General features: G+C 46.9%; 1 protein-coding gene across 2 annotated transcripts in view; it reads left to right on the top strand.

The window, feature by feature from the left end:
- MDGA2 (MAM domain containing glycosylphosphatidylinositol anchor 2) overlaps positions 1 to 21,385 on the top strand; it is a 351,915-nt gene extending 330,530 nt beyond the window's left edge. For both annotated transcript variants that reach the window (XM_054161626.1, XM_054161625.1), the window contains 6 exons: positions 2,487 to 2,507; positions 8,047 to 8,202; positions 11,275 to 11,433; positions 16,479 to 16,609; positions 19,602 to 19,707; positions 21,096 to 21,385. In XM_054161626.1, coding sequence (XP_054017601.1) covers positions 2,487 to 2,507; positions 8,047 to 8,202; positions 11,275 to 11,433; positions 16,479 to 16,609; positions 19,602 to 19,707; positions 21,096 to 21,184 — 662 coding nt within the window. In that variant the 3' untranslated portion in view covers positions 21,185 to 21,385. The remainder of the gene's footprint in view (positions 1 to 2,486; positions 2,508 to 8,046; positions 8,203 to 11,274; positions 11,434 to 16,478; positions 16,610 to 19,601; positions 19,708 to 21,095) is intronic.
- The last annotated feature ends 3,147 nt before the right edge of the window (positions 21,386 to 24,532 follow it).

Here is a 24,532-nt window from a genome sequence, read left to right as displayed (position 1 = left end):
ATCATCAGTGTGTAACCTTGAGTCAGGCTGTTGAGATTGCTCACAGCAGAGAGAAAAAAAAAAGGCTTTGTGCCAAGTAGGCCTCAGCTCACACTGATTGACAAAAGCAGAAAAACAAATTAAAGCAGTTAGAATGAACTCATGAGATGTCATCAGCTGGGAGAAAAACCCACCAAAGCCTAACAAAAAACTCCAGAAAACTCATTCTTCCAAGTCATGCAGAATGATGCTACAAAGCAGTTCTTAATAGCTAGGAAGGAATAACCCCTGCACCAGTAACAGGTGACCTGATGGAAAACAGATCTGTGGAGAAGGACCTGGGAGTGCTGGTGGACAATAAAGTCCCCATAAGCCAGCAATGTGTCCTCGTGGTCAAGAGGTCTAATGGTCTCCTGGATTGCAAGGAGAAGAGTGTGGCCAACAGGTCAAAGAATGTTTTTTCCCCCTCTACTCTTCTGTAGTGAGGCCACATCTGAAGGACTGGGTCCAGTCCTAGACTCCCCAGTTCAATAGAGGCAGGGAACTATTAGAGAGAGTCCAGTGGAGGCTACAGAGATGCTGAGGGGCCTGGAGCATCTCTGTGAGGAGGAAAGGCTGAGAGACCTGGGGCTGTTGAGACTGGAGAAGATCAGCCTGAAAGCAGATCATCTCAATGCTCGGCAAGAGGTAAAGGACTTGCAGGGGCCAAGGATGGGACCCCACAGAGGATGGGGTGAGACTCTCATCAGTAGTGCCCAGGGATAGGACAAGGGGAAACAGGCACAAACTGGAACCCATAAGGTTCCATCTGAACAGGAGGTGTGAGGGTGCTGGAGCCCTGCAACAGGCTGCCCACAGAGGTTGTGGAGTCTCCCTCTCTGGGGAGATTCCACATCCACCTGGGCATTATGATGCTGCACAGGCTGCTGTGTGTGACTCTGCTTTAGCAGAGGGGTTGGACTGGATGATCTCCAGAGGTCCCTTCCAACCTCCCACGATGGGACTCTGGGATTCCTTTGTCATCTTTTACATTTCTCTGAAGTACAATCTCTTTAGAAGAGGGTTTATGTGCCTGAGGACTCTCATGGTTTTTTCCTTTGTTGTGTCTCTTGATCTAATAAGATCAAACCTCTCCTCGTGAAGTTGCTGTGCTGCTTTTCTGCTCCTTAAGGAGGAAATTGGCACTTATATGAAGGATGCAAGTGCTTCCTGTTTCTTAAGACTCAAATGGACAAAGACATCTTAAATTGAAGATTATTCAGTGAGCTAAGGGCTAACTCATGATGTTTTCTTGAAAAACCCCTAAAGGAAATTTCAAGTCCAATGCTCCTCTGCTTTTGCTGATTTCATCCTTTCTGTAGTTTTTGTTGAAGTCCTGTGTGAAGATACCACTCTGTTGGGCAGCTGTCCCCATCCTTACCATACAGAATCAGGTTCATTAAGGTTGGAAAAGACCTCTAAGATCATTGAGTCCAACCTTCATCATGCCCACACCAATAATATAGACTCGGTGCTTAGTGACAGCACCTTGGCCCTCATGATGAAGCTGCTATTGATGGACCTCACACATAGAATCATAGAATAGAATCAACAAGGTTGGAAAAGACCTCAAAGATCATCAAGTCCAACCTGTCACCCAACATCTCATGACTACTAAACCATGGCACCAAGTGCCACATCCAATCCCCTCTTGAACACCTCCAGGGATGGTGACTCCACCACCTCCCTGGGCAGCCCATTCCAATGGCTAATGACTCTCTCTGTGAAGAACTTTCTCCTCACCTCGGGCCTAAACTTCCCCTGGCACAGCTTGAAACTGTGTCTGCTTGTTTTGTTGGTGGTTGCCTGGGAGAAGAGACCAACACCCTCATGGCTACAACCCCCCTTCAGGCAGTTGTAGACAGCAAAAAGGTCTCCCCTGAGCCTCCTCTTCTCCAGGCTAAACAACCCCAGCTCCCTCAGCCTCTCCTCATAGGGCTTGTGCTCGAGGCCTCTCCCCAGCCTTGTTGCCCTTCTCTGGACATATTCAAGAGTCTCGATGTCCTTCTTAAACTGAGGGCCCAGAACTGGACACAATACTCAAGGTGTGGCCTAACCAATGCAGAGTACAGGGGCACAATGACCTCCCTGCTCCTGCTGGCCACACTATTCTTGATGCATGCCAGGATGCCATTGGCCTTCTTGGCCACCTGGGCACACTGCTGGCTCATGTTCAGCTGGCAGTCAATCAGCACCCCCAGGTCCCTTTCTGTTTGGAAGCTCTCCAGCCACTCCGACCCCAGCCTTCCTTTTGGGTTTCCAGAGAACCACAAAACTTACTCAAAAAAAGAAGTTCCTGCTTTTTGACTTTCTTTTTTTAATTATTATTGCTCTCTTGGTGGTGTAGGAGCTGTGATGATGGCCTTGATGGGGAGGAAGCCATGAGAAATTTGGGATATTCTGAATCTAGTTGGATTAGAGCTTCTTCCTCATGCTAATTATTTATTTTTTTTCTCTCTGTCTTGCAGCTCCAGTAAATCCACACCTACGTAAGTATTTCTTTCTCTCTTTACGTATGGAGAATTGCCATGGCACCCCTTGGCCCTTACAGTTAATCACAGAATCACCAAGGTTGGAAGAGACCTCAAAGATCATCGAGTCCAACCTGTCACCACAGACCTCGTGACTAAACCATGGCACCAAGTGCCACGTCCAATCCCCTCTTGAACACATAAGTCAATGATAAATATTTCACTTTCAGTGGCAGCCCATGAATTTCAGGGACCACCTTACTTTGTGTCCAAGCTGGCCTGGTGGCTAAAGGTCTCATTCCTCTTGTTCTGGAAGAGGAGATGGAGAAAAGATAAATTATGGCCTCATCTCACCCTTGCTACTGCCCAAATTGTTGTTCTAAAGGAAAATGTTAACATTCAGGAAAAGCATCCATTTCTGGGCACTGCCCCTCAGGGTGGTGCTGTGGTGTAGTCATAAGAGTAGTTATAGTGCTGGAAGTTCAAGTACTGTGTAGGAGCTGTGTCTGCACCTTAATTATGGCAAGAATTTTGAAGGAAAAATCAGTTTGTGAATGTTCTGACTTCATTTATTATGTGTAAAAACTACATTTGCGGTTCTTGAGTTATTTTGGTACTTTCAAGAGCAATCAGAGGCTCACCTGTAGCTTTAAAACAAAAGGAACATTTTATTTATTTCTTTATTTAATGTGGGGTGTACAGGAATCACAGAGCTTATTTACACAGTGCAATCATAGAATGTTTTAGGTTGGAAGAGACCTTTCAAGGTCATCTAGTTCAACCCTCTTCAATCAGCAGGGACATCTGCAACTAGAGCAGGATGTTCAAAGCCCCAGTAAGCCTTGAATGTCTCCAGGGATGGGAATTCCACCATCTCCCTGGGCAACCTGTTCCACTGTTTCACCACTCTCATAATAAAGAACTTCTGTGGACACCCAAATCCTAATTGGGGTGTGAAAGATTCCCCAGAGACAGCTCCGCAGGCATGACTGGAAATGCAGGCTCTGTGTAATCACTCATGTGCTGATGCTTGGGTGCAGAGATAAAGCAGAGTAGGAACAACTTCCACAGTTTGTTCTTCCACTTGTCCATGGGCACCTAATTTCCTTAATGTCTTGAACAGGAGACTGGGCAAGGCCAAGTGCCAGGTACTGCACTTGGATCACAAAAACCCCATGAATTCTTCAAGCTTGGGGAAGAGTGGCTGGGAAGTGGCCTAGCAGAAAAGGACTTGGTGCTCCAGTTGACAGTCAGCTGAATATGAATCAGTGTATGCCCAGGTGGCCAAGAAGACCACCAGCATCCTGGCCTGGATCACCAATAGTGTGGTCAGCAGTGGTAGAGAAGTGATTGTCCCCCTGTACTGGGCACTGGTGAAGCCACACCTCAAATATTGGGTTCACTTTTGGGCCCCTCACTTCAAGAAGGACATTGAGGTACTGGAGTAGGTCCAGAGAAAGGCACCAAAGCTGGTGAAGGGTGTGGAGAACAGGTCTGCTGAGAAGCAGCTGAGGGAACTGAGGTTATTCAGCCTAGAGAAGAGGAGGCTGAGGGGAGACCTTGCTTTCTACAACTCACCAAAAGGAGGTTAGAATGAGGTGTGGGTTGGTGTCTTCCCTAGTATCAGATGATAGAACAAAAGGAAATGGCCTGAAATTGTGTCAGGGGAGGTATACATTGCACATGAGAAAAAGTTTCTTTGCTGAAAACAGCGGCCAGTCATTGGAACAGGCTGCCCAATTCCAGGGAATTGGTGGAATTGCCATCCCTGGAGGTGTTCAAGAGACATGGCACTTTGGGACATGATTTTATGGCCATAGTGATGTTGTGTTGATGATTGGACTTGATGATCTTAGAGGTGTTTTCCAACCCAAACAGATCTATGGTTTTACATCCCAGTAAAACCCTTCCTATCAGTCCCCAAATCTATCTGCATCAGGATTTACTTCCACAGCAAATGTGTGTTTTGCTGTCCCAACCTATTCTGCCATTACTCTTTCTTATTAATAACACATGGAAAGTTGAAACTCATTTGCAGAAGATTTTGAGCAATGCATCAATAATTAATCAGGGCTGAGTTCAAAGCTCGAGGGAGCTGATGGAACCATTTGCATTGACTGAAATGAGCAGTGGATGAGGCCTTTGATAATTAATGTATTAAATATATACTCTGGGATGTTAAGACAAAAACCACCTTGCAATCCCAAGTGCTTCTGACCATCATGCTTTATGATTTTAAGGTCTGAAACTGCCTGGTTTCAAAATATCTATAGCTTTAGTAGGCACGTGGTGGAGCGGAGGTGGCATCTGAGAAGCCCTTGTGGTAGGAAAGGTAAAGGGAGGGAGGACGTCTCTGGCAACTCATTCATCATTTTCTTCATCTGCTTTCTAGATCTACCTCTTTCTGCACTAATGGTGATGGCAAACTTTGCCCACCAGCACTACAGGGTACCTAGCATAGCTTAGAATCAGGAATTATTAAGGCTGGAAAAGACCTCTAAGATCAGGAGCTATACCTGTCAACCCAATGCCACCATGTCCCAGCCTGCCACTTCTACAGGGTTTTTGAACACCTGCAAGGATAGGGACTCCACCGGTGCCCCAGGTAGCCTGTTCCAGGGTTTGACAACCATTTCACAGAAGAGATTGTTCCTCATGTCCAACCTAAACCTCCCTTGGCACAATTTCAGACTATCTCCTCTCATCCTCTTGCTTGATACTTGCAAGAAGAGACCAACCTCCACCTGGTTCAACCTCCTTTTTGGGGAGTTACAGAAAGCCAGAGGGTTTCCCCTCAGCCTCCTTTTCTCCAGGCTGAACAACTCCTACCCAACTTGGGTGTCACCTGCAAACTGAGAGTATTCTTGATTCCCTCATCCAGATAATTGATAAAGATACTAAATGAACAGGTCAAGACCACGTGGGTCTACTTCATTGCTCCTACTTCTTGCATGAGGCACTTACTGTGCTAATTCTGGGGAACTGCTTCCCTTTTGCCTGCCTTTTTTTTTTAAGCAGTATTTGGTGCTAAGAATATTTAGCACTAACCTTTTCCAATGCTTTGCAGATGATGGAGTCCCACCTAAACGCAGCGTTTTCCCATTAAATAAATGTCACACTTTGACTTCCTTTTTCCATCAGGCCTGAATCTTTTTGATTTTACCTTTTGTTGTTTTTTTAAAAGCTGGAAGAAAAATCTTATGTTCTGCTGATGTGGAGTTTCTTAATGAAGCTCTGAGGGCATGGGGAGACCTGCAAATGGAGCTTTTAAGGTACTGAAGGAGCTGTATCAGAAACTGCTGAATGGCCCAAAAATATTTAGATGTGAATTTTCTACAACTCCCTGAAAGGAGGCTGGAGCCAAGTTGGGGTTGGTCTCTTCTTCTCCCAGGGAACAAGTTGTAGGAGAGATTCACAGACTTCAGGAAATGCCCTCAACCATAGAACTGCTGAGGTTAGAAGAGAACTTTCATAGATTCATAGAATGGTTTGGGTTGGAAGGGACATTAAAGATCATTTACTTCCAACTCCCTGCCATGGGCATGGACGCCTCCCACTAGACCAGGCTGATAAAGGCCTTGTCCAACCTGGCATTGAACACATTCAGGGATGGGGCAAGATCATCAAGACCATCTGCTTGCCTGGAGCTCACAATCCCACCACTACTGCTCCTACGACTAAACCATGTCCCTCAGCAACACATCCATGTATGTTTTAAACACCTCCAGGGATGGAGACCCCACTATCTTCCTGGGCAGCCTGTTTCAGGGCTTGAGAATCATTTCAAGTTGCACCAGTGGAGATTTAGGCTGGATATTAGGAAAAAATTCTTTGCTGAAAGAGTGGTCAGGGATTGGAACAGGCTGCCCAGGGAGGTGGTGGAGTCACTGTCTCTGGAGGTGTTTGAGAAATGTATGGACTTGGGGACACAGAAATACAGTATTGTTTGGGTTTAAAAGGACCTTAAAGATCATCTAGTACCAATTCCTGTGCCATTGTCAGGAATACCTTCCACTAGACCAGACTGCTCAAGGCCTCATCCAACCTGGCTGTGAACGCTTCCAGGGAGGGGGCGTTCATGATCTCCCTGGGCAACCTGTACCAGTGTCTCACCACCCTCATTGCAAAGAATCTTTTCCTACTATGGTTTAATGGCCATGGTGGTGTTGGTTTGATGGTCAGACTCAATGACCTTGGAGGTCTTTTCTAACCAAACCAATACTCTGATTCTGGTTTGCAATGATGATTTCAGGCTTGTTTTTCTTTTAGTCTGCAGCATTACCTGACTTTAACTAAGCTTCAGCCCAGCATCCTTGTCTAGTACTACATCTCCAAGCTAAGCTCCAGGTCCTTCTGTCTCTACTGATTTACAGTGAAGCTCCAGTGGCTTAAGAGGATTTATAGTTTACCAAAAATCCCAAACCTGCAAACATTTATATACCTTCTTGCTGTAGCACAGATGAATAATCCCAGGATGCCTGGTGTTAGAGTTCCTCCTAACAATGAATATAAATTGCACCCCTCTAAAGGAGGTTGAAGCTGACACGGTGTGCAGACAGCTGCCTTCTCCCTGGAGAAGAGAGACTTGCTTGTTTTCTCAGATAAATCAATTGACTTTGCTGGAAGAATAAACCCAGCAGGAGCTGTTCCTCTGCAGAAAATGAAGCTTTTGCACATTTTGCAACATGGGGCCTTATTCTGTTCTGAGATCAAAATGGAATGTTGAAGCTCTGATTTGGGAGATGGCTGGCTGGAGAGTTGGGCGCAGAGGAATCTCATAAAGTTCAACCAGAGCAAGTGTAGGGTCCTGCACCTGGGGGGAAACAACTCCCTGAACCAGCATGGGTGAGGGGTGACCTGCTGGAAAGCAGCTCTGTGGAGAAGGACCTGGGAGTGCTGGTGGACAATGTGCACTCACGGCCAGGAAGGCCAAAGGTCTCCCAGAGTGCATGAAGAAGAGGTTATGCTTCTCTACTCTGCCCTAGTGAGGCCACATCTGGGTCCAACTCTGGGCTCCCAAGTTGAAGGTCTTTTCATGGAACTATTGGAGAGAGCCCAGTGAGGCCTCTGAAGGTGCTAAGGCTCTGAAGCATCTCTATGAGGAGGAAAGGCTGGGAGAGCTGGAGCTGTTGAGCTTGGAGAAGAGTAGCCCCACAGGGGATCTTCTCAATGCTCAGCAAGAGCTAAGGCATGGGGAACAAGAGGATGAGGCCAGACTCTTGTTAGTGGTGCCCAGTGACAGGACAAGAGACAGTGGTCACAAACTGGAACTCAAGAGGTTCCATGTGATGATGAGGAGAAACTTGTTTGGTGTGTGAGGGTGCTGTGGTCCTGGAGCAGGCTGTCCAGAGAAGTGGTGGAGTCTCCTTCTCTGGAGAGATTCCAAACCCTCATGGACATTGTGATCCTGGGCAAGCTGCTGTGGGTACCCCTGCTTTATCAGGGAGATTGGACTGGATGATCTCCAGAGGTCCCTTCCAAGCTCTATACTCTGTGATTCAGTGATTGAATGAGTAGCTTCAGCCACTAAACTTGTGCTCGTTTTCTGTGTTGGCAGGAGAGTTCCACTGTGGATTTGAGGATGGTAACATTTGCCTTTTCACCCAAGATGACACAGACAACTTTGACTGGACGAAACAAAGCACTGCCACTAGAGACACAAAATACACCCCAAACACAGGGCCCAACGCCGATCGCACTGGCTCCAAGGAAGGTAAGCTCCAGCTCCTTGCTGGGCCCTCAGCACTGGGAGTGCTGTTGGATAAGAGACCTGTCAAGGACAAGCAACTCAACCAGCCTTGTTGGTTTTCCTGATCATTCCAAGAAGGGCTTGAAGGACTCTTAAAAGATATTGCTGGTGCTGAGGCATGTAGCTGGTCCCAACACATAAGTCACTAATGGTGCCATTAACCATCTTGTACCATTTCTAGCAGCCCTTCTTCAAAGTGATTTCTTCCATCTTATAGTCTAGAGGGGACATAATCTGGCACATCTTGATGTGTTCTTCTGGTTTATGCTGTTTAAGTGCCAACTTGGGCTGTCTCAGAGTGTGACAAAAAGATTTCCTTCTTTCTTAACCCATTATTTCTTTGAGTGTTACTAAAATGTGTAATTTCCAATCTGCTGCCCTCCCTGGACAGCAGAAGCATACTATGAGTATTTGCATTTGAAAAGTCAGGCATTATGTGTTGAATTTGTCAGTCTTGAGGTGACCAATGCTATTTTATTGTCTACCCTCTGCTTGCACTACCAAAATGGGGGTGGGGTGGGTGTTGGGAATCTCTTTGGGTTGTATTTGTTTGGCTGGATTAAGTAACTACTCTCCCAGTTGTTGGTGTGGTGAATGAATGTTGGTTGAGCATGGAGTTGAATCCAGCTGGTCACCAGTGGTGTTCCTGAGGGCACAGTACTGGTGCCAGTTCTGTTTAGTGTCTTTATCAATGATCAGAACAAGGGGATTAAAGGCACCCTCAGTAAATTTCCAGATGACACTAATCTAGGTGGGAGTGTTGACCTGCTCGAGGGTAGAAATGCTCTGCAAAAGGACTTGGCCAGGCTGGACAGATGGGCTGAGCTCAATGGGATGAGGTTCAGGAAAGTGTCTGAAGGGGACCTACAAGAAGGCTGGGGAGGGACTTCTCAGGATCTCAGGTAGTGATAGGACTAGGGGGAATGGAATGAAGCTGGAGGTGGGGAGATTCAGGCTGGACATGAGAAAGAAGTTCTTCACCATGAGAGTGGTGAAGCCCTGGAATGGGTTGTCCAGGGAGGTGGTTGAGGCCCTGTCCCCAGAGGTGTTTAAGACCAGGCTGGATGAGGCTCTGGCCAGGCTGATCTAGTGTGGGGTGTCCCTGCCCAGGGCAGGGGGGTTGGAACTAGATGATCCTTGTGGTCCCTTCCAACCCTGACTGATACTGTGATACTACTATACTATAAAGCAAAGTGCTGGGTCCTGAATTTGAGTCTCAACAACCCCATGCAATGATCCAGGAATGGGACAGAGTGGCTGGAAATTTTTCTGGCAGAAGAGGACCTGGTGGTGCTGGTTAACAGCAGCTGAAGATAAGACAATGTGTGCCTAGGTGGCCAAGAAGGCCACCAGCATCCTGGTGTGGATCAGCAATAGTGTGGCCAGCAGGAGTAGAGAGGCGATTGTTCCCCTGTACTGGGCATTGGTGAGACCACACCTTGAGTACTGGATTCAGTTTTAGGCCCCTCACTCCCAGAAGGACATTGAGGGGGCAGAGCATGTCCAGAGAAGGGCAACAAAGCTGATGAAGGGTCTGGAGAACAGGTCTGGTGAGGAACAGCTGAGCGAACTGGGATTGTTTAGCCTGGAGAAAAAGAGGCTGAAGGGAGACCTCATTGCTCTCCACAACTCACTGAAAAGAGGTTGGAGTGAGGTGGGGTTGGTCTCTTTTCCCTAGAGACAGATGGTAGAATGAGAGGAAATGGCCTGAAATTGTGCCATGGGAGGTTCAGGTTGGATATTAGGAACAATTTCTTCACTGAAAAGTGGTCAGGCATTGGAACAGACTGCCAAGGGCATGGTGGAGTCACCATCCCTGAAGGTGTTCAAGAAATGTGTGAGAATGGCACTTTGGGAGATGTTTTAATGGCCATGGTGAGGGAGCTGGGGTTGCTTAGCCTGGAATAAAGGGGGCTCAGGGGAGACCTTATTGCTGTCTACAGCTACCTGAAGGGAGGTTGTAGACAGGTGGGGGTTGGTCTCTTCTCCCAGGCAACCAGCACCAGAACAAGAGGACACAGTCTCAAGCTGTGCCAGGGGAGGTTTAGGCTGGATGTTAGGAAGAAGTTCTTCACAGAAAGAGTGATTGGCCATTGGAATGGGCTGCCCAGGGAGGTGGTGGAGTCACCATCACTGGAGGTGTTTAGGAAGAGACTTGATGGGGTGCTTGGTGCCATGGTTTAGCTGATTAGGTGGTGTTGAATGCTAGGTTGGACTCCATGATCTCAAAGGTCTTATCTCAAAGTGGTTAATTCTATTCTATTCTTAGGTTGATAGTTGCACTTAGATCCTAGAGGTCCTTTCCATTGGAAATAATTCTATGATTCTGTATTCATCTACTTTGATCCTTGACTTTGTCATTGATGAACAACATCCAGGATCAGAATAGATGAATACTGTCTCTTGTCATGACATTGAGCTCCCAAACATGTGATTGATGTGGCCAGTTGAAAATGTTCCTTGAAAGGTTCGCATTAAGGTATTTTCCCTTTAGAAGTCCTCCCCACTCATTGCTGGTAGGACCAAATGGACACCTGAAATCTTAGCACCATCATAAATCATTGAATCATTAAGATTGGAAAAGACCTCTAAAAACATCATGACCAACCTTCATAGAATCATAGAATGATAGAATGGTTTGGATTTGAAGGGGCCTTAAAGATCATCTAGTTCCAGCACCCCTGCCATGGGCAGGGACAGCTTCCACTAGAGCAGGTTGTTCAAGGCAACATCTTCATGACCACGAGGAATGAGGATTCCTTTCTTTTCCCATGAGAGTACAATGCTACATTGATCTGAAGTTGTTGATGAGTCCTGACCTGCTAACCCTGATTTTACTTTTGGTATAAAAGATGTCTGTGAAACAGTTGTAGAAAACCCAAGAGTTTAATGCAGAAGAAATATGTCCCAGGAAAGAAGGTGATGTTTAATGAATGTGAAAAATTAATCAAGACACCTCATAGGTGACTTTCTGCATGCATAACGGTTGAATGCTGATGATGGCAACCTAACTGTTTCAACTTGGACTTCCCCCAGGTTTCTACATGTACATTGAGACATCACGTCCCAGGCTGGAAGGCGAGAAGGCCAGGCTTGTTAGTCCTGTCTTCAGCGTCGCTCCCAAAAATCCCTATGGAGCTACAAACACAGCCTATTGTTTTAGCTTCTACTATCACATGTATGGACAGCACATAGGTGAGAGAAAGCCAATGACTTTGTCTGTTAACTTAGCAGGAGATGTGCCCACTTGTATGAAAGAAAAGGATGGGAGGACTGCCAACACCGCCAAGGGCCAGCCTCAACCAACACTGGCCTGACAGGTGGCTGCTAGCATCCAAGCTGATTTAAAACTGGGGTTTGTGATGATGAACACAGTAGAAGAGCTGGGAAGTGTTGGGGCAGATGTGAGGCAACTTCAGAGCTCTTTCTAGTGGTGACCAGTGATAGGTCATAGGGCAGCAGGCACAAACTGGAACCCAGGAGGTTCCACATGAAGATGAGGGCTGGACCATCTCTGTGAGGAGGAAAGGCTGACAGGCCTGGGGCTGGAGAACAGCAGCCTGAGGGGGGAGCTTATCCATGTATATAAATACCAGAAGGATAGAATGGAATGGAATGGAATGGAATGGAATGGAATAGAATAGAATAGACCAGACCAGACCAGGTTGGAAGAGACCTTTGAGATCATCAAGTCCAACCTATCATGCAACACTGTCTAGTTAACTAAACCATGGCACCAAGCATCCCATCCAGTCTCTTCCTAAGAGAGAGTATAAATAAGATAGAGCTCAGAGATGCTCAGGGATAGGACAAAACTGGGCAGAAATGTGAGTCATTTCTATTCAAACACAGGAAAAACCTTTTTTTTTTTCTTTTTTTTTTCTTCTTCTTTTTTTTTCTTATTTTTTTTTCCTTAATTATGAAGGAATTCATGGATTTATAGAAGGGTTTGGTTTGGAAGGGACCATAAAGATCATCTGGTTACAACCCCTGCTGCCATGGTAGGGCCACCTTCCACTAGACCAGGTTGCTCAAGGCCTCATCCAGCTTGGTTTTGGACACCTCCAGGGAGGGGACATCTACAACCTCCCTGGGCAACCTGTTCCAGTGTCTCACCACCCTCACTGGAAAGAATTTCTTCCTAATCTCCTGTCTAAATCTCCCCTCCTCAAACTTCACTTCATTCCCGCTCCTCCTGTCACTACAAGCCATTGTAAAACATCCCTCCCCAGGTTTGTAGTGTTCTTCAGGTACTGGAAGGCTGCTTTAAGGTCTCCCCATAGCCTTCTCTTCTGCTGGTGGAACAGTTCCAGCTCCCACAGCCTGTTCCCATAAGTGAGGTGCTCCAACCCTCTGATCATCTCCACAGCCTCTCTGGTCCCACTCAAACACTTCCAAGTCCTCCTTGTGCTGGGGACCCCAGAACTGGACACAGTGCTTCAGGTGGGGGCCTTATGAGAGCAGAGCAGAGGGGAAGAATCACCTCCCTTGTCCTGCTGGTCACAGTCAAACACTGGCACAGGTTTTGCAGAGAGATTATGGAGTCTCTGTCCTTGGAGATAGCCAAAATTGGATTTCACATGGCAACCTGCTCTAATGCTTTCAGCAGGGATTTGGATGGGATGATCTCCAAAAGGTTCTCCAGCCTCCACAATTCTCTAGGAATTCTTTAGTCAGTAATGTTGTTTTTTTTTCAGCAGAATGACATTTTTATGAAGGTTTAATACCCCGTGGCTAATTCTAAATCTTATTGCTGAAACAGATTGGCTGGTTTGTCACAAGCTGCTAGAAGCCCTGACCCTTCACCAGTGCTCTGGAGTTTGCAGCCAACACACAGAAGGTGGCTTTTATCCCTATCTGGGAGCGAGTGCTGCCAGTCAGGAAGCCATCAACTATGTGTTGTTGTGGATTTCTTCCCAAGATCAGAATAGGACCTGCTAAATGAGGCTTTGTAGATCACAGAATTATAGAATTGCTTCAGATGGAAGACACCTGATAAGATCAAGAATGACCAACACACTAAGACCACCATGGCCGTTAAATCATGTCGCAAAGTGCCATGTCCACACAATTCTTGAATGCCTCCAGGGACAGTGGTTCCACCACCTCCCTGGGTAGCTTGTTCCAACACCTTACCACTCTTGCAGGAAAGAAACTTCTGTTAATATCCAACCTTAACCTCCCCTGGCACAGTTTCAGGCCATTGCCTCTCATTCTACCTCCTGATACTATGGAGAAGAGACCAACCCCCACCTGGCTCCAACCTCCTTTCAGGCAGCTGTAGAGAGCAGCGAGGTTTCTCCTCAGCCTCCTCTTCTCCAGACTAAACAACCCCAGTTCCCTCAGCCACTACTCACAAGGCTCTCTGCTGCAGGATGTGTGTGTTGCATAACCATGAGCTGCTGATTTTTGACCTGACTTAATTGAGAACTGAAAGAGTCTTTCTGGGTGTCTTGGGGGTTAGAAGTGGTTCCCCTGTAAATCACTTTAGCCACTTGTTGTGGAATGGAGGTTTAGGATTCTGCTTGCCACAGAAATGAGTGGATTTGTTGGGTGAACTATCATCCCATAAGAAGGAATCAGTATAGACCAAAGCCAATGGTTCAACAAGGCCAAGTGCCAGGTCCTGCACTTGGTCCACAAAAACTCCAGGACTGGGGAAGAGTGACTAGAAGCTGCCCAGCAGGAAAGGACCCAGGTGAGGTTAGTTGGCAGTCAAGCTGGAGAGGAGCCATTCTGTTCCCAGCTGGCCAAAATGGCCAACAGCAGCCTGGCTTAGGTCAGCAATAGAGTGGCCTGCAGGAGCAGATTGTCCTCCTGTACTGGGCACTGCTGAGGCTTCACCTCAAAGACTGTGTTCACTTGAAGGTCACATGTCCTGTCCACTCCTCTCTGCAGGTGCCACATCTACCTTCCTGTCCCCTGAGGTGAGGCACAAGCTGTGGCAGTGCCTTTGGTCTACAGATGAGCAAGTCTCAGGCAGAGCCTTTCTGCAGCCCAACCCTTGGCAGGAACTCTCCCCAAAAGCTTCCCCCTGCTAGAAGCAGCCCCTGGCTGTGCAAACCTGCCCTGAACGTCAGAAAGTGTCTCAGTGAGTAGAGACTGAGCTGGGAAGTCACAGCAGTGACCAGAGCCAGTTCTGCTTCAGTTCACACCAGGACAGATGTTAAGAAAAACAGAAGGTCTCATTGCTTGATTTAAATCAAACAGTAAGCCATTTGTTGGGGAGGAAGAAAATGAAGAGTCAGCTCTCCTTGTTGTATCTCTGCTTTGAGACGGAATGAGGTTGTAGCTCCATTATGGCTGTCAACATGAACATAAATACATCAATCTGTATTTCCCAGTTTTTAAATCTGCACCCCAAAATAAGACATTTCCAAGTGATGCTCCAGGAACAGTAGTTTTTTCCTTGCCATTAGAGAGCCACCAAACACCAGAACATGGAAGCAGAAAGTGCTATCAGAGCACAGTGTGAAAGCTGCTTGTGTTCACACAGCGATGAGCACTCAAAATGCCACCTCAGTGTGGCAGCTGGTGACATTCTTCAGAGCACCCTGCACTCCCTTGGCAGGGTGCTGTCAAAAAGTCAGCTTCATTCCCTAATCCACAGTTGTTGCTCTTGCTTACTGGTTTTGTCTCCTACTCAAGCGCTGCTTCATTACCCATTTATCTAGGGTCTGCTGTGCTTTGAAATCTTTAGGTGCATTCTTGAGAGACACATCTGAGTATGAGCCCTGCAACCAACCCAGCAGCAGCTTTAGGGTAGAACTTTTCCAAAACCTGCCTGATAGAATTCCAAGGACAAGCATCTGTTGCAGGTTTCATTGGTTTTGGTGACTTTTCATAGAAACATAGAATTGTTTTGGTTGGAAGAGACCTCTGAGATCAAATCCAATCGTCAACCCAACACCACCATGGCCACTAAACCGTGTCCCAAAGTGCCATGGTCACACATTTCTTGAACACCTCCAGGGATGGTGATTCCACTTCCTCTCTGGGCAACCTATTTTGGGCAGGAATGTGTGGATATCTAGCTATGAGGGTCAGGAATGTCCATCCATATTGACCAACATACTGAGAAATGACTCAGAGAATGATAGGGGTAGGAAGGGACCTCTGGAGATCATAGAGCCACAGAATGCATCAGATTGGAAGGGACCCTTGAAGGTCATCTTGTCCAACCCCACTGAAGTCAGCAGGGGTAACTCGAACTAGATCAGGTTGCTCAGGGCCTCATCAAGCCTGACCATGAATGTTTCCAGGGATGGGGCCTCCCCACCTCTCTGGGCAACCTGTTCCAGTATCTCACCACCCTCATGGTAAAAAACTTTCCCATAACATCTAACCTAAATCTGCTGTGCTCAAACCACTGCCCCTCAACTGTCATCTAGTCCAACCTCCCTGCCAGAGCAGGTTCACCTAGAGCAGGATGCAATGATTCACACAGAACAAAGAGATCACTCCCTCACACATCTGGGTGGAAGGAACTTCTGGTGGAATGAAGTTCAGCAGTGGTGGGATGTAGAAGACCCAGGTCTGTGGTGGTGTTCTCCATGGTGAGGGACTTTACCAAAGTTATTTTAACTCAAAGGATTATGTTGTTCTCCAAAATTCCTCTTTAGCAGGAGTGAGGGTATTACATCTGTGTCTGAGATAGGTGTGCCATGTGCTGTGGGACTCCATTAGTCAAATGATGCACAAAGAAGTTGGACAGTCTTGATGAGCAAGGGCTAAGCATAAAGCAGCCAAATGGCTTGTTTTCCCTTGGAAAAGGAGATTCCCAATGTCTCCTTTACACTAAAGCATGGAGAAGTCACACAGAATTCCAGTATAGTAGGGGTTAGAAGGGACCTCTGGAGATGATCTAGTCCAACCTCCTTGCTAAAGCAGGTTTGCCTAGATCAGGTTGCACAGGAATATGTGTTGGTGGGGTTGGAATCTCCCCACAGAAGACTACTCCACAACCTCTCTGGGCAGCCTGCTCCAGGGCTTTGGTTCCCTCACGGCAAAGAAGCTTCTCCTCATCTTCAGATGGAACCTCCTGGGTTCTCCTTCTGTTTCAGTGAAAAGTCCACTCACTGTCAGTTCACATCCCCAATTCACAGCATTCCGAAGCTTGAGCCTGTTGACTGGCACAATGGGCAGGGGCTGGGTGAACAGGGGACTGTTGCTGTGCCCAACCCAGCATCCTTGCTCCATCATTCCATCTAACCAACTGCAGTTCTCCACCTCTCTTCTAGGAAGCTTGAACGTCTACCTGCGGCTGAAAGGTCAGACGGCGATAGAGAACCCCTTGTGGTCTTCAAGTGGGAATAAAGGCCAGCACTGGAACCAAGCCCGTGTGAATATAAACCCCCCCACTTCATTTCAGGTAATGGCTTTGTGCATCACCACCAGGAACTGGAGAAGCTGGGTTTTGGCAGGGTAGGGGACGACCGACTGGACAGATGGGCAGAGTCCAACAGGATGGCACTCAACAAATCCAAGTGCTGAGTGCTGCACTTTGGCCACAGCAACCCCAACTGATTGACAGCCAGCTGAACATGAGCCAGCAGTGTGCCCAGGTGACCAAGAAGGCCAATGGCATCCTGGCCTGCATTAGGAATAGTATGGCCAGCAGGAGCAGGGAAGTCACTGTGCCCCTGTACTCAGCACTGGTTAGGCCACACCTTGAGTCCTGTGTCCAGTTCTGGGCCCCTCAGTTTAAGGACATCGAGACACTTGAGAAGGGCGACGAGGCTGGGGAGAGGCCTTGAGCACAAGCCCTACGAGGAGAGGCTGAGGGAGCTGGGATTGTTTAGCCTGGAGAAGAGGAGGCTCAGGGGAGACCTCATTGCTGTCTACAACTACCTGAAGGGGGATTGTAGCCAGGAGGGTTTTGGTCTCTACTCTCAGGCAACCAGCACCAGAACAAGAGGACACAGCCTCAAGCTGTGCCAGGGGAAGTTTAGGCTGGAGGTGAGGAGAAAGTTCTTCACAGAGGGAGTCGTTTGCCATTGGAATGTGCTGCCCAGGGAGGTGGTGGAGTCACCATCCCTGGAGGTGTTCAAGAAGGGATTGGATGTGGCACTCGGTGCCATGGTCTAGCCACGAAGTCTTGGGTGACAGGTTGCACTTGATGATCTTTGAGGGCTCTTCCAACCTTGGTGATACTGTGATACCGTGTATGAGGAACCCTTCCTTCTGACACAGGATTTCACAGCTGCTTCATGGATCGAAGATTGCTCTCCTTGCTTTAGTAGGTGAGCACCACAGAGCTTGATAATGCATGTAATTAGTGGACAGGCAGTGGCTACTGGATGGAAGTTTGAAGCCCCCCAGTCTTCAGAAGGTGCTGGCAGCTATTATAAAATGTTTTCAGTTTCAGATTAGAAACTGGAATAGGAAATTAGTCATCTGGGCGGGGGGGAAAGTTAGCTTCCATGGTACAGTGATCTATTAGAGGTTTCATAACCTACAGGCATTTTCTGGGTGGGCTGCAGAGTTGGGTGGAGGAAAACCTTGTGAAGATCAACCAGGGCAAGTGTAGGCTCCTGCACTTGGGGAGGAGTAATCAATATCCTATCAAATATCAAATCCCTACAACTGGGGAGGAATAATCCCTGTGCCAGTACAGGCAAGGAGTCACCCCCTGGACAGCTCATGGACCAGGTCCTGGCAGTGCTGGTTGAAAGCAAGTTCCACAGGAGCCACCAATGTTCTCCTGGGGTACATGAAGAAGGGTGTGACCAGCAGGTAAAGAGAGGTTACCCTCTGATGTTATTCTGCCCTAGTAAGGTCACCACTAGATGACTGGGTCCAGTTCTGGGCTCCTGACTTTAGGAGAGGCGGGAAACTACTGGACAGAGTCCAGTGAAGACTATGAAGATGCTGAGAGGCCTGGAGCATCTCTGTGAGGAGGAAAGACTGAGAGACCTGGGGCTGTTGAGCCTGGAGAAGAGCAGCCTGAGAGAGCTCAACAAGAGCTAAAGGACCTGTGAAGGGCAAGAGGCTTGGGGCAGGCCATTCTCAGGGGTGCTCCAGTGACAAGACAAGGGAGAGTGGGCATAACTGGAACCTAGGAGGAGAAACTTATTTGGTGTGAGGGTGCTGGAGGCCTGGAGCAGGCTGCCCAGAGAGGTTGTGGAATCTCCATCTTTGGAGAGATTCCAAACCCAGCTGGTAATTGTGATGCTGGGCAAGCTGCTGCGGGTACCCCTTGCTTTAGCAGGGGGATTGGACTGGATGATCTCCAGACATCCCTTCCAACCTCCACCATTCTGTGTGCTTCTGGAATTCTATGAATGCACTATTTTTAAGAACGGCTTTCTAAAGTCAGGGAGGTGCAGTTCCTAGGTTGTGCAGGACACTGAGAGTGGATTCTGCTCATTTGGCACCTTCTGCAAATAGCTAAGAACCTCAGGCTGGATGCTGTTCCATGTTTTGCCAACACTCATCTGTGGTGATTTGTTCTGAGCGTGTGGCCAAGCTGGCTGATAGCTGCCTCATGTCCCAGGCCATTAAAACCTGCTGCCAAATGCAGATTTTAATTAAATGCTGGTTGTTGTATTTGTGTAGAGTCCTTTTGTCTGGAAACTGGTTTTCATGATCAGGGAAGATGTGATTTTCAACTCTTTTGAGTGGTTTCATGCCTGCTGCCAAGGAGTTGTACTTTGGGGGATGAGAAGACACTTCTCTCTTGAGCTGAGTGCTTCCCAGCATCAAGGGCAGAGTCAAAATATTGTCAGATGGATCATTACTTGAAACACTGTTTTCAGACAACAGGGTAAGTTATGTGCCAAGGGAGGTTCAGGTTGGACATTAGGAAAACTGTCATCACAGAGAGGACTCAGGCATTGGAACCTGCTACCCAGGGAGGTGGTGGAGACACCATCTCTGGAGGTGTTTAAAACACACATGGATGTGGTGCTGAGGGATGTGGTTTTCAAGGTAGTGGCTTAGCAGTGGTGGTGGGATTATGAGCTTTAGGTGGGCAGTTGAACTTGATGATCTCAAAGGTCTTTCCCAGCTGCAAGAGTTCTATGATTCTATGGAAAAACTTCCTGCTTTCCCAATTTAAGTCTCCTGCTGCATTAATATCCACCTTGTTATTTTAATTAGCCTGCAGCATCCCTCTTCCATGAAACCCTGATGGAGTCTCCTGCTCCCAGAGCAGCACACATGTTGATTTAGTGCATTCAGCACAGACCTTGCCTCCACAGCTCTTCCAGCCTCTGAATTCACTCTATAATGATGAGTGAACTACTCAGCTAAGCTTTTTAATAGATAAAGCCAAGCCCATCAATGTAGTTAACGCAAAATGGAGGTGCACATTTTCCACTTCTCACCTTCTGATCTGATTTTTCTTCTTCTTTTCTTTCCAGCTCATATTTGAAGGGATTCGAGGCCCTGGCATCGAAGGGGACATTGCTATTGATGATGTATCAATTGTGGAAGGAGAGTGTATGAAATCAGACCAACCAGCCAACAGTAAGTGACTCTTCCACATGTGGAGGAGAACAAATTGCTTCTCGTGGTCATCAGTGTGAGGAGCCATCTAAAATGGATTTTATCCAAAAGAATATGGTGTTGGGTTCAGTTGAAGAGGCTTGTCCCTGCCCATGGGAGGAGGGTTGGAACTAGATGATCTTTAAGGTCCCTTCCAACCAAAACAATCTTGTGATTCCATTCCATAAGGCAGGTTCTGGAACCAAAAGGTCTTTCCTCAGATAGGAAAATGCTGGTGTAGCAGATATACAAGTGAAAGGCTGATGGGCATTGGGCAGAGGTCACAGCATTCCATAGCAGGGCTGGGGTGGGAAACAGGGATTTGAGATGGATGGAGAGATGAAAGAAAATTTTAAAAGTGCTCATGGGGTCCAAAAAAATATGAAATTATTGAATATCAGTGTAGTGATTCCATGGAGCTTGTTTTCCCCCTCCACCCACGTGTGTCCGAACTTCTCCATTGTGAGGGTGCAGGAGCCCTGGAGCAAGCTGCCCAGAGAGGTTGTGAAGTCTCCTCCTCTAGAAAGATTCCAAACCCACCTGGACATTGTGATCCTAGGCAAGCTGCTGTGGCTGCCCCTGCTTCAGCATAGGTGTTGTACTGGATGACCTCCAGAGGCTTCTTCCAACCCCCACCAGTCTATGATTCTCTTGTGGATTACTATGCAGATTTAGCTACACAGCCAGATGGTTTTTCATCCAAAGTTCTCCTACCTTGTTTGGCTGGGGAGCCATTAGGGTTTCTTCTTGCCCTCATTGTAAGAGATGAATTTGCAGAGCACTGCCCCTGTAGATAGCAAGGCTCTGCCAGAGAAGGTTGGTGGCACTCACAAGCACAGACTGCCTCGGTGAGCACCACACTTTTCTCCCTCCTGGATGCCTCCATGGGGGTGTGGAAGACAGACAAGGGGACTGGAAAAGAGAAGACAGAGAGGGGATCTTCTCAGTGCTTGTCCATATCTACAGGGTGGGGGCCAAGAGGGTGGGGGCCAGACTCTTTGCAGTGGTGCCCAGAAACAGGACAAGGGGCAAAAGGCACAAACTGGAACCCAGGAAGAGGAGGAGAAACTTGTTTGGTGTCGGTGTGTGGGAGCCCTGGAGCAGGCTGCCCAGAGAGGCTGTGGAGTCTGCTTCTCTGGAAAGAATTCCAAAGCCACCTGGCCACTGTGATCCTGGGCAAGCTGCTGTGGCTGCCCCTGCTTAGCAGGGGGGGTTGGGCTGGGTGACCTCCCGAGGCGACTTTCCACCTCCCCCACGCTGGGAGTTTGGAATTTCATGTGAGAAGCTATGGTGGCCAATCTGATCTTCTGAACTTTGTGACTGTCTCTGGCCAGCTCTTTACCTGCCAACTTTTGCCTCCCTTTTTGCAGATTTACGATCAGGTGCTGTTGGGACACTAGAACATATACGACTCATCCCAGTTATCATCCTCATGTCTGTCTTAAGTCATCAGAGGTGACCTTATCCTGGCAGAGGCTACAAAAGAATTCACCAGGCACTGGCATGAAGAAAGAGTCTTTGTAAAATGGACACTGAAAACCAAAACTACCAAAGATTCCTCCACTGACTGACTCAAAAAAAAAAAAAAAAAAAGAAGTTAAATAAATACATAAATAAATAATAATTAAAAACACAAAAACAATAGTTAAAAAATTGAAAAAAAAAAAAAAAGAGAGAGAGAGAAAGCACTGGGGACCTAAAAAAAACAAACAAAGGCATCATGGGAGTGTAAGTCATTGTGAACCACGCGTGAGAAGGAGGTCTGGCCTAAGGATGGAAGAGAAGAAGAGACCTTCAGGTGCTTTTTGTGGTCAATCCTGAATTTACACAGCACGGTCTGGTTGAACTCTTGGAACAAAAGAAGACGAAGAAGAAGAAGAAGAAGAAGAAGAAGAAGAAGAAGAAGAAGAAGAAGAAGAAGAAGAAGAAGAAGAAGAAGAAGAAGAAGAAGAAGAAGAAGAAGAAAAAAAGAGCTATAGAAAAACCCTTGTCAAAGCACAAAAGTCATGGCTGGTTTTGTTTCAAATGAATAGTTTGCTTGTTACCATGGAAACCTAATGGCCTGCCAAAAAAAAAAATATAATGAAAATATATAAAAAAAAATAAAGGATGGAGAGAGAGAGAGAGGAAATACACACACACACACACATGAAACAGAGAGAAACACCTCACTATAAACAGGGTATGTGAAGAGCTGGCATTCATTTTTTCCCCTTCCAGAAGGTTTTTGAGCCTAGAGGTCAATAGTTGTAGGTTCTTTCTACTTTGGCTGTCACCTCCCCTACAAAAATAACCCTCAGTCCGACCTATTTTAAAGACATTTCTGTTCCATTTCTCATGGCTCTGCTTGATTAACTGTTATGCTGTCTCCTTTTGCATGCATTTACTATCCAGGATGTGCCACCTGGGCTTACATAAATGACACAGGATCTCTCGGAGTTTGCTTGCGGCCACTCGAACCACCCCTCTCCCCTCCCCACCTAAGTCATCTGTTCTAACGGCGTGAAGAAACCAAACCACCGTCTTTTATAAATTTGCCATGGAAACCAAGTGCCTTCAATGAAACAAGCCTGATTGAACACAAACAAACAAACCAGAGAATACAAAGAGAAGGAGGATGATGGTCTCAACACACCGGCAGCTCGCCCTGCACAAGCGTGGGTTGTGGAAAGCCTTTGAGTCGTGGAAACTCTTTGGGTTGGGAACGCTCTTTGGGTTTTCCCAGACTCTGGGTTGTGCAGCCTCTTCGGGTTGTGCAGCCTCTTTGGGCTGTGAACGCTCTCTGGGTTGTGCAGCCCCTTTGGGTTGTGGAAACTCTTTGGGTTGTGAACACTCTTTGGGTAGTGCGACCTCTTTTCTAAACAAACTGCAGAGCCTGAGTGTGCAGACTGTGGGCAAGGAGATGAAGCTGCTTCTGGAGATGGATGGACCTGAGCTGCTGCGTAAGCCCTTTATGGATGAGATGTTTTGTTGTTTAACCTTCCAGCCAGCCATGGCCTTTCAAGCTTATTATCCATTAGAGAATTAGCTTCCGTTGGTCCTGGAGAATGGGAGCAGCACTTTCTTTGGGGGGGGGGGAGGGGGAGGGAGGGATTGTTGTTGTTGTTTTGGGTTTAGTTTTGGTTTTTTACAGGTTATCAAGTGGGTCAACCAGAGGAGAAGGTTGTTTGAGATGCACTTAGAGCATAAAAGTGGGAAAACCAGTGATTTGTTATTTCAGTTTTCCTCTTGCTCCAACCTCCCTTGACGAGGTGGTTGGTTGGGCTGTGGCGGTGGGACAGCAACAAGGCAGCGCTGAGCTCCCCTGCACCCAGGGGCGCTGTGCCTCTGTCCCGGAGCCAGACTCATGAAAGATTATTTTGTTACTGTAGCAAAATTAAGAAAAAAAAAAATAAAATAAAAAAAAACAAACATTTAAAAACAACAAAAAAAAGGGGGGGAAACAAGTTTTCAATGAGAAGCAAAACAAAAGCTGGACAAATGCTTTTGAGCTAACCCCCCCCCCCCCCCCCCCCCCCCAACGCTTCCCCTCAGCTGACTGGTTTTCCACTGCATTGGAAAGTTCCCTGACAGTTGGGTCTGACATTTTGAAGTCCTGGGTTGTTTTTTTTTCCTTACACTGTTTCAGCTTTTAACTTCCTTTCAGTAAAAGAAAACAACAACAAATAGAGACTTTTGTCTAAAGAGTATTATTATTATTATTATTCTGATGATTATAATTATTATTATTCTGTGTTCCCTTGATGCCCTAGGACTCCAAACATAAAACCCCAACCTGATATGCAAGGAATTGGAGTGCAAACAGCAAAACAAACCCACCCACCAAGTCTATTTGCAACCAGGAGACTAAACAAAGCAAAACAAAACAAAAAAGCACAAGATGCAGGAAAAACAGTGACAAGGCTTGATTATTATTAATATTATTATTATTATTAATTATTATTATTATTTTATTTTATTTTTTAATTCTGTAGAGAAATGTTTGTGCAAATTCAGTAATTCAACTGAAGAGATAATTTTACAGCTATGTTCAATAAAGCCTCTTTCCAGGTAAGGTATGTCGGAGTGGTACGTGTGTTTGTTGGGCACTGAACCTCAAATTGGTGCCACTGGGAGATGGTTGCTCCCCCATCAGCTGGTGTTGTCTGAAGATGTAATGGTCTATACTGGCAGTGTTCAAGGGATGGAGTTTGCCAAGGATACTTTCAGGTCCTTATTTATAGATGCTTTGTGTTGTCTCTAATCCCTGGTGTCCCTCATCCCCTGCAGCATGGAGAGACTGTTGCTCCAGAGGACGGTAGGATCCCTGAGGTGTGGATGGGTTCTGGGGTTTGACACCTTCAAAACCCCCAACCAGATTTCCTGCTGGGTTTTTATTTGCAGACCAGATCCCTTGCTTCCACCATCCATGGTGATGTTCAAAAACCATGGACATGACAGTTCAGGACATGGTTGAGTGGCCACGGAGGTGTTAGGTCAACAGTTGGGCTTGATGATTTTAGAGGTCTTCTCCAACTCAAACAATTCTATAATTCTGTGAATGCTCTGGTGAGACTTTGATGCAGATTTTTATTTAGGAGGCTGATGTGACTCATACTTCAGGAATGTGGAAACTAGACCTTCATGTGTATCCTCCTGCTGCTCCCTCATAAAAGCCACAGGACTGTGGGACCAGCTGAGGGGCTTCTCTCTGGTGTGGCTGTCTTTGGAGGGGCTGTTTTTGTCCAAGGATGCTTGGAAGCCCTACCAGTAGATGATGCAAGGGTTGTGTTTTGCTTTTCTTTTTCCAGCAGATGGTCCTGTTACA

This window comes from Dryobates pubescens, chromosome 5, assembly GCF_014839835.1.
Source record: "Dryobates pubescens isolate bDryPub1 chromosome 5, bDryPub1.pri, whole genome shotgun sequence".
In the NCBI taxonomy this organism is placed as follows: domain Eukaryota; kingdom Metazoa; phylum Chordata; class Aves; order Piciformes; family Picidae; genus Dryobates; species Dryobates pubescens.
This window is presented reverse-complemented; position numbering and strand designations above follow the sequence as displayed.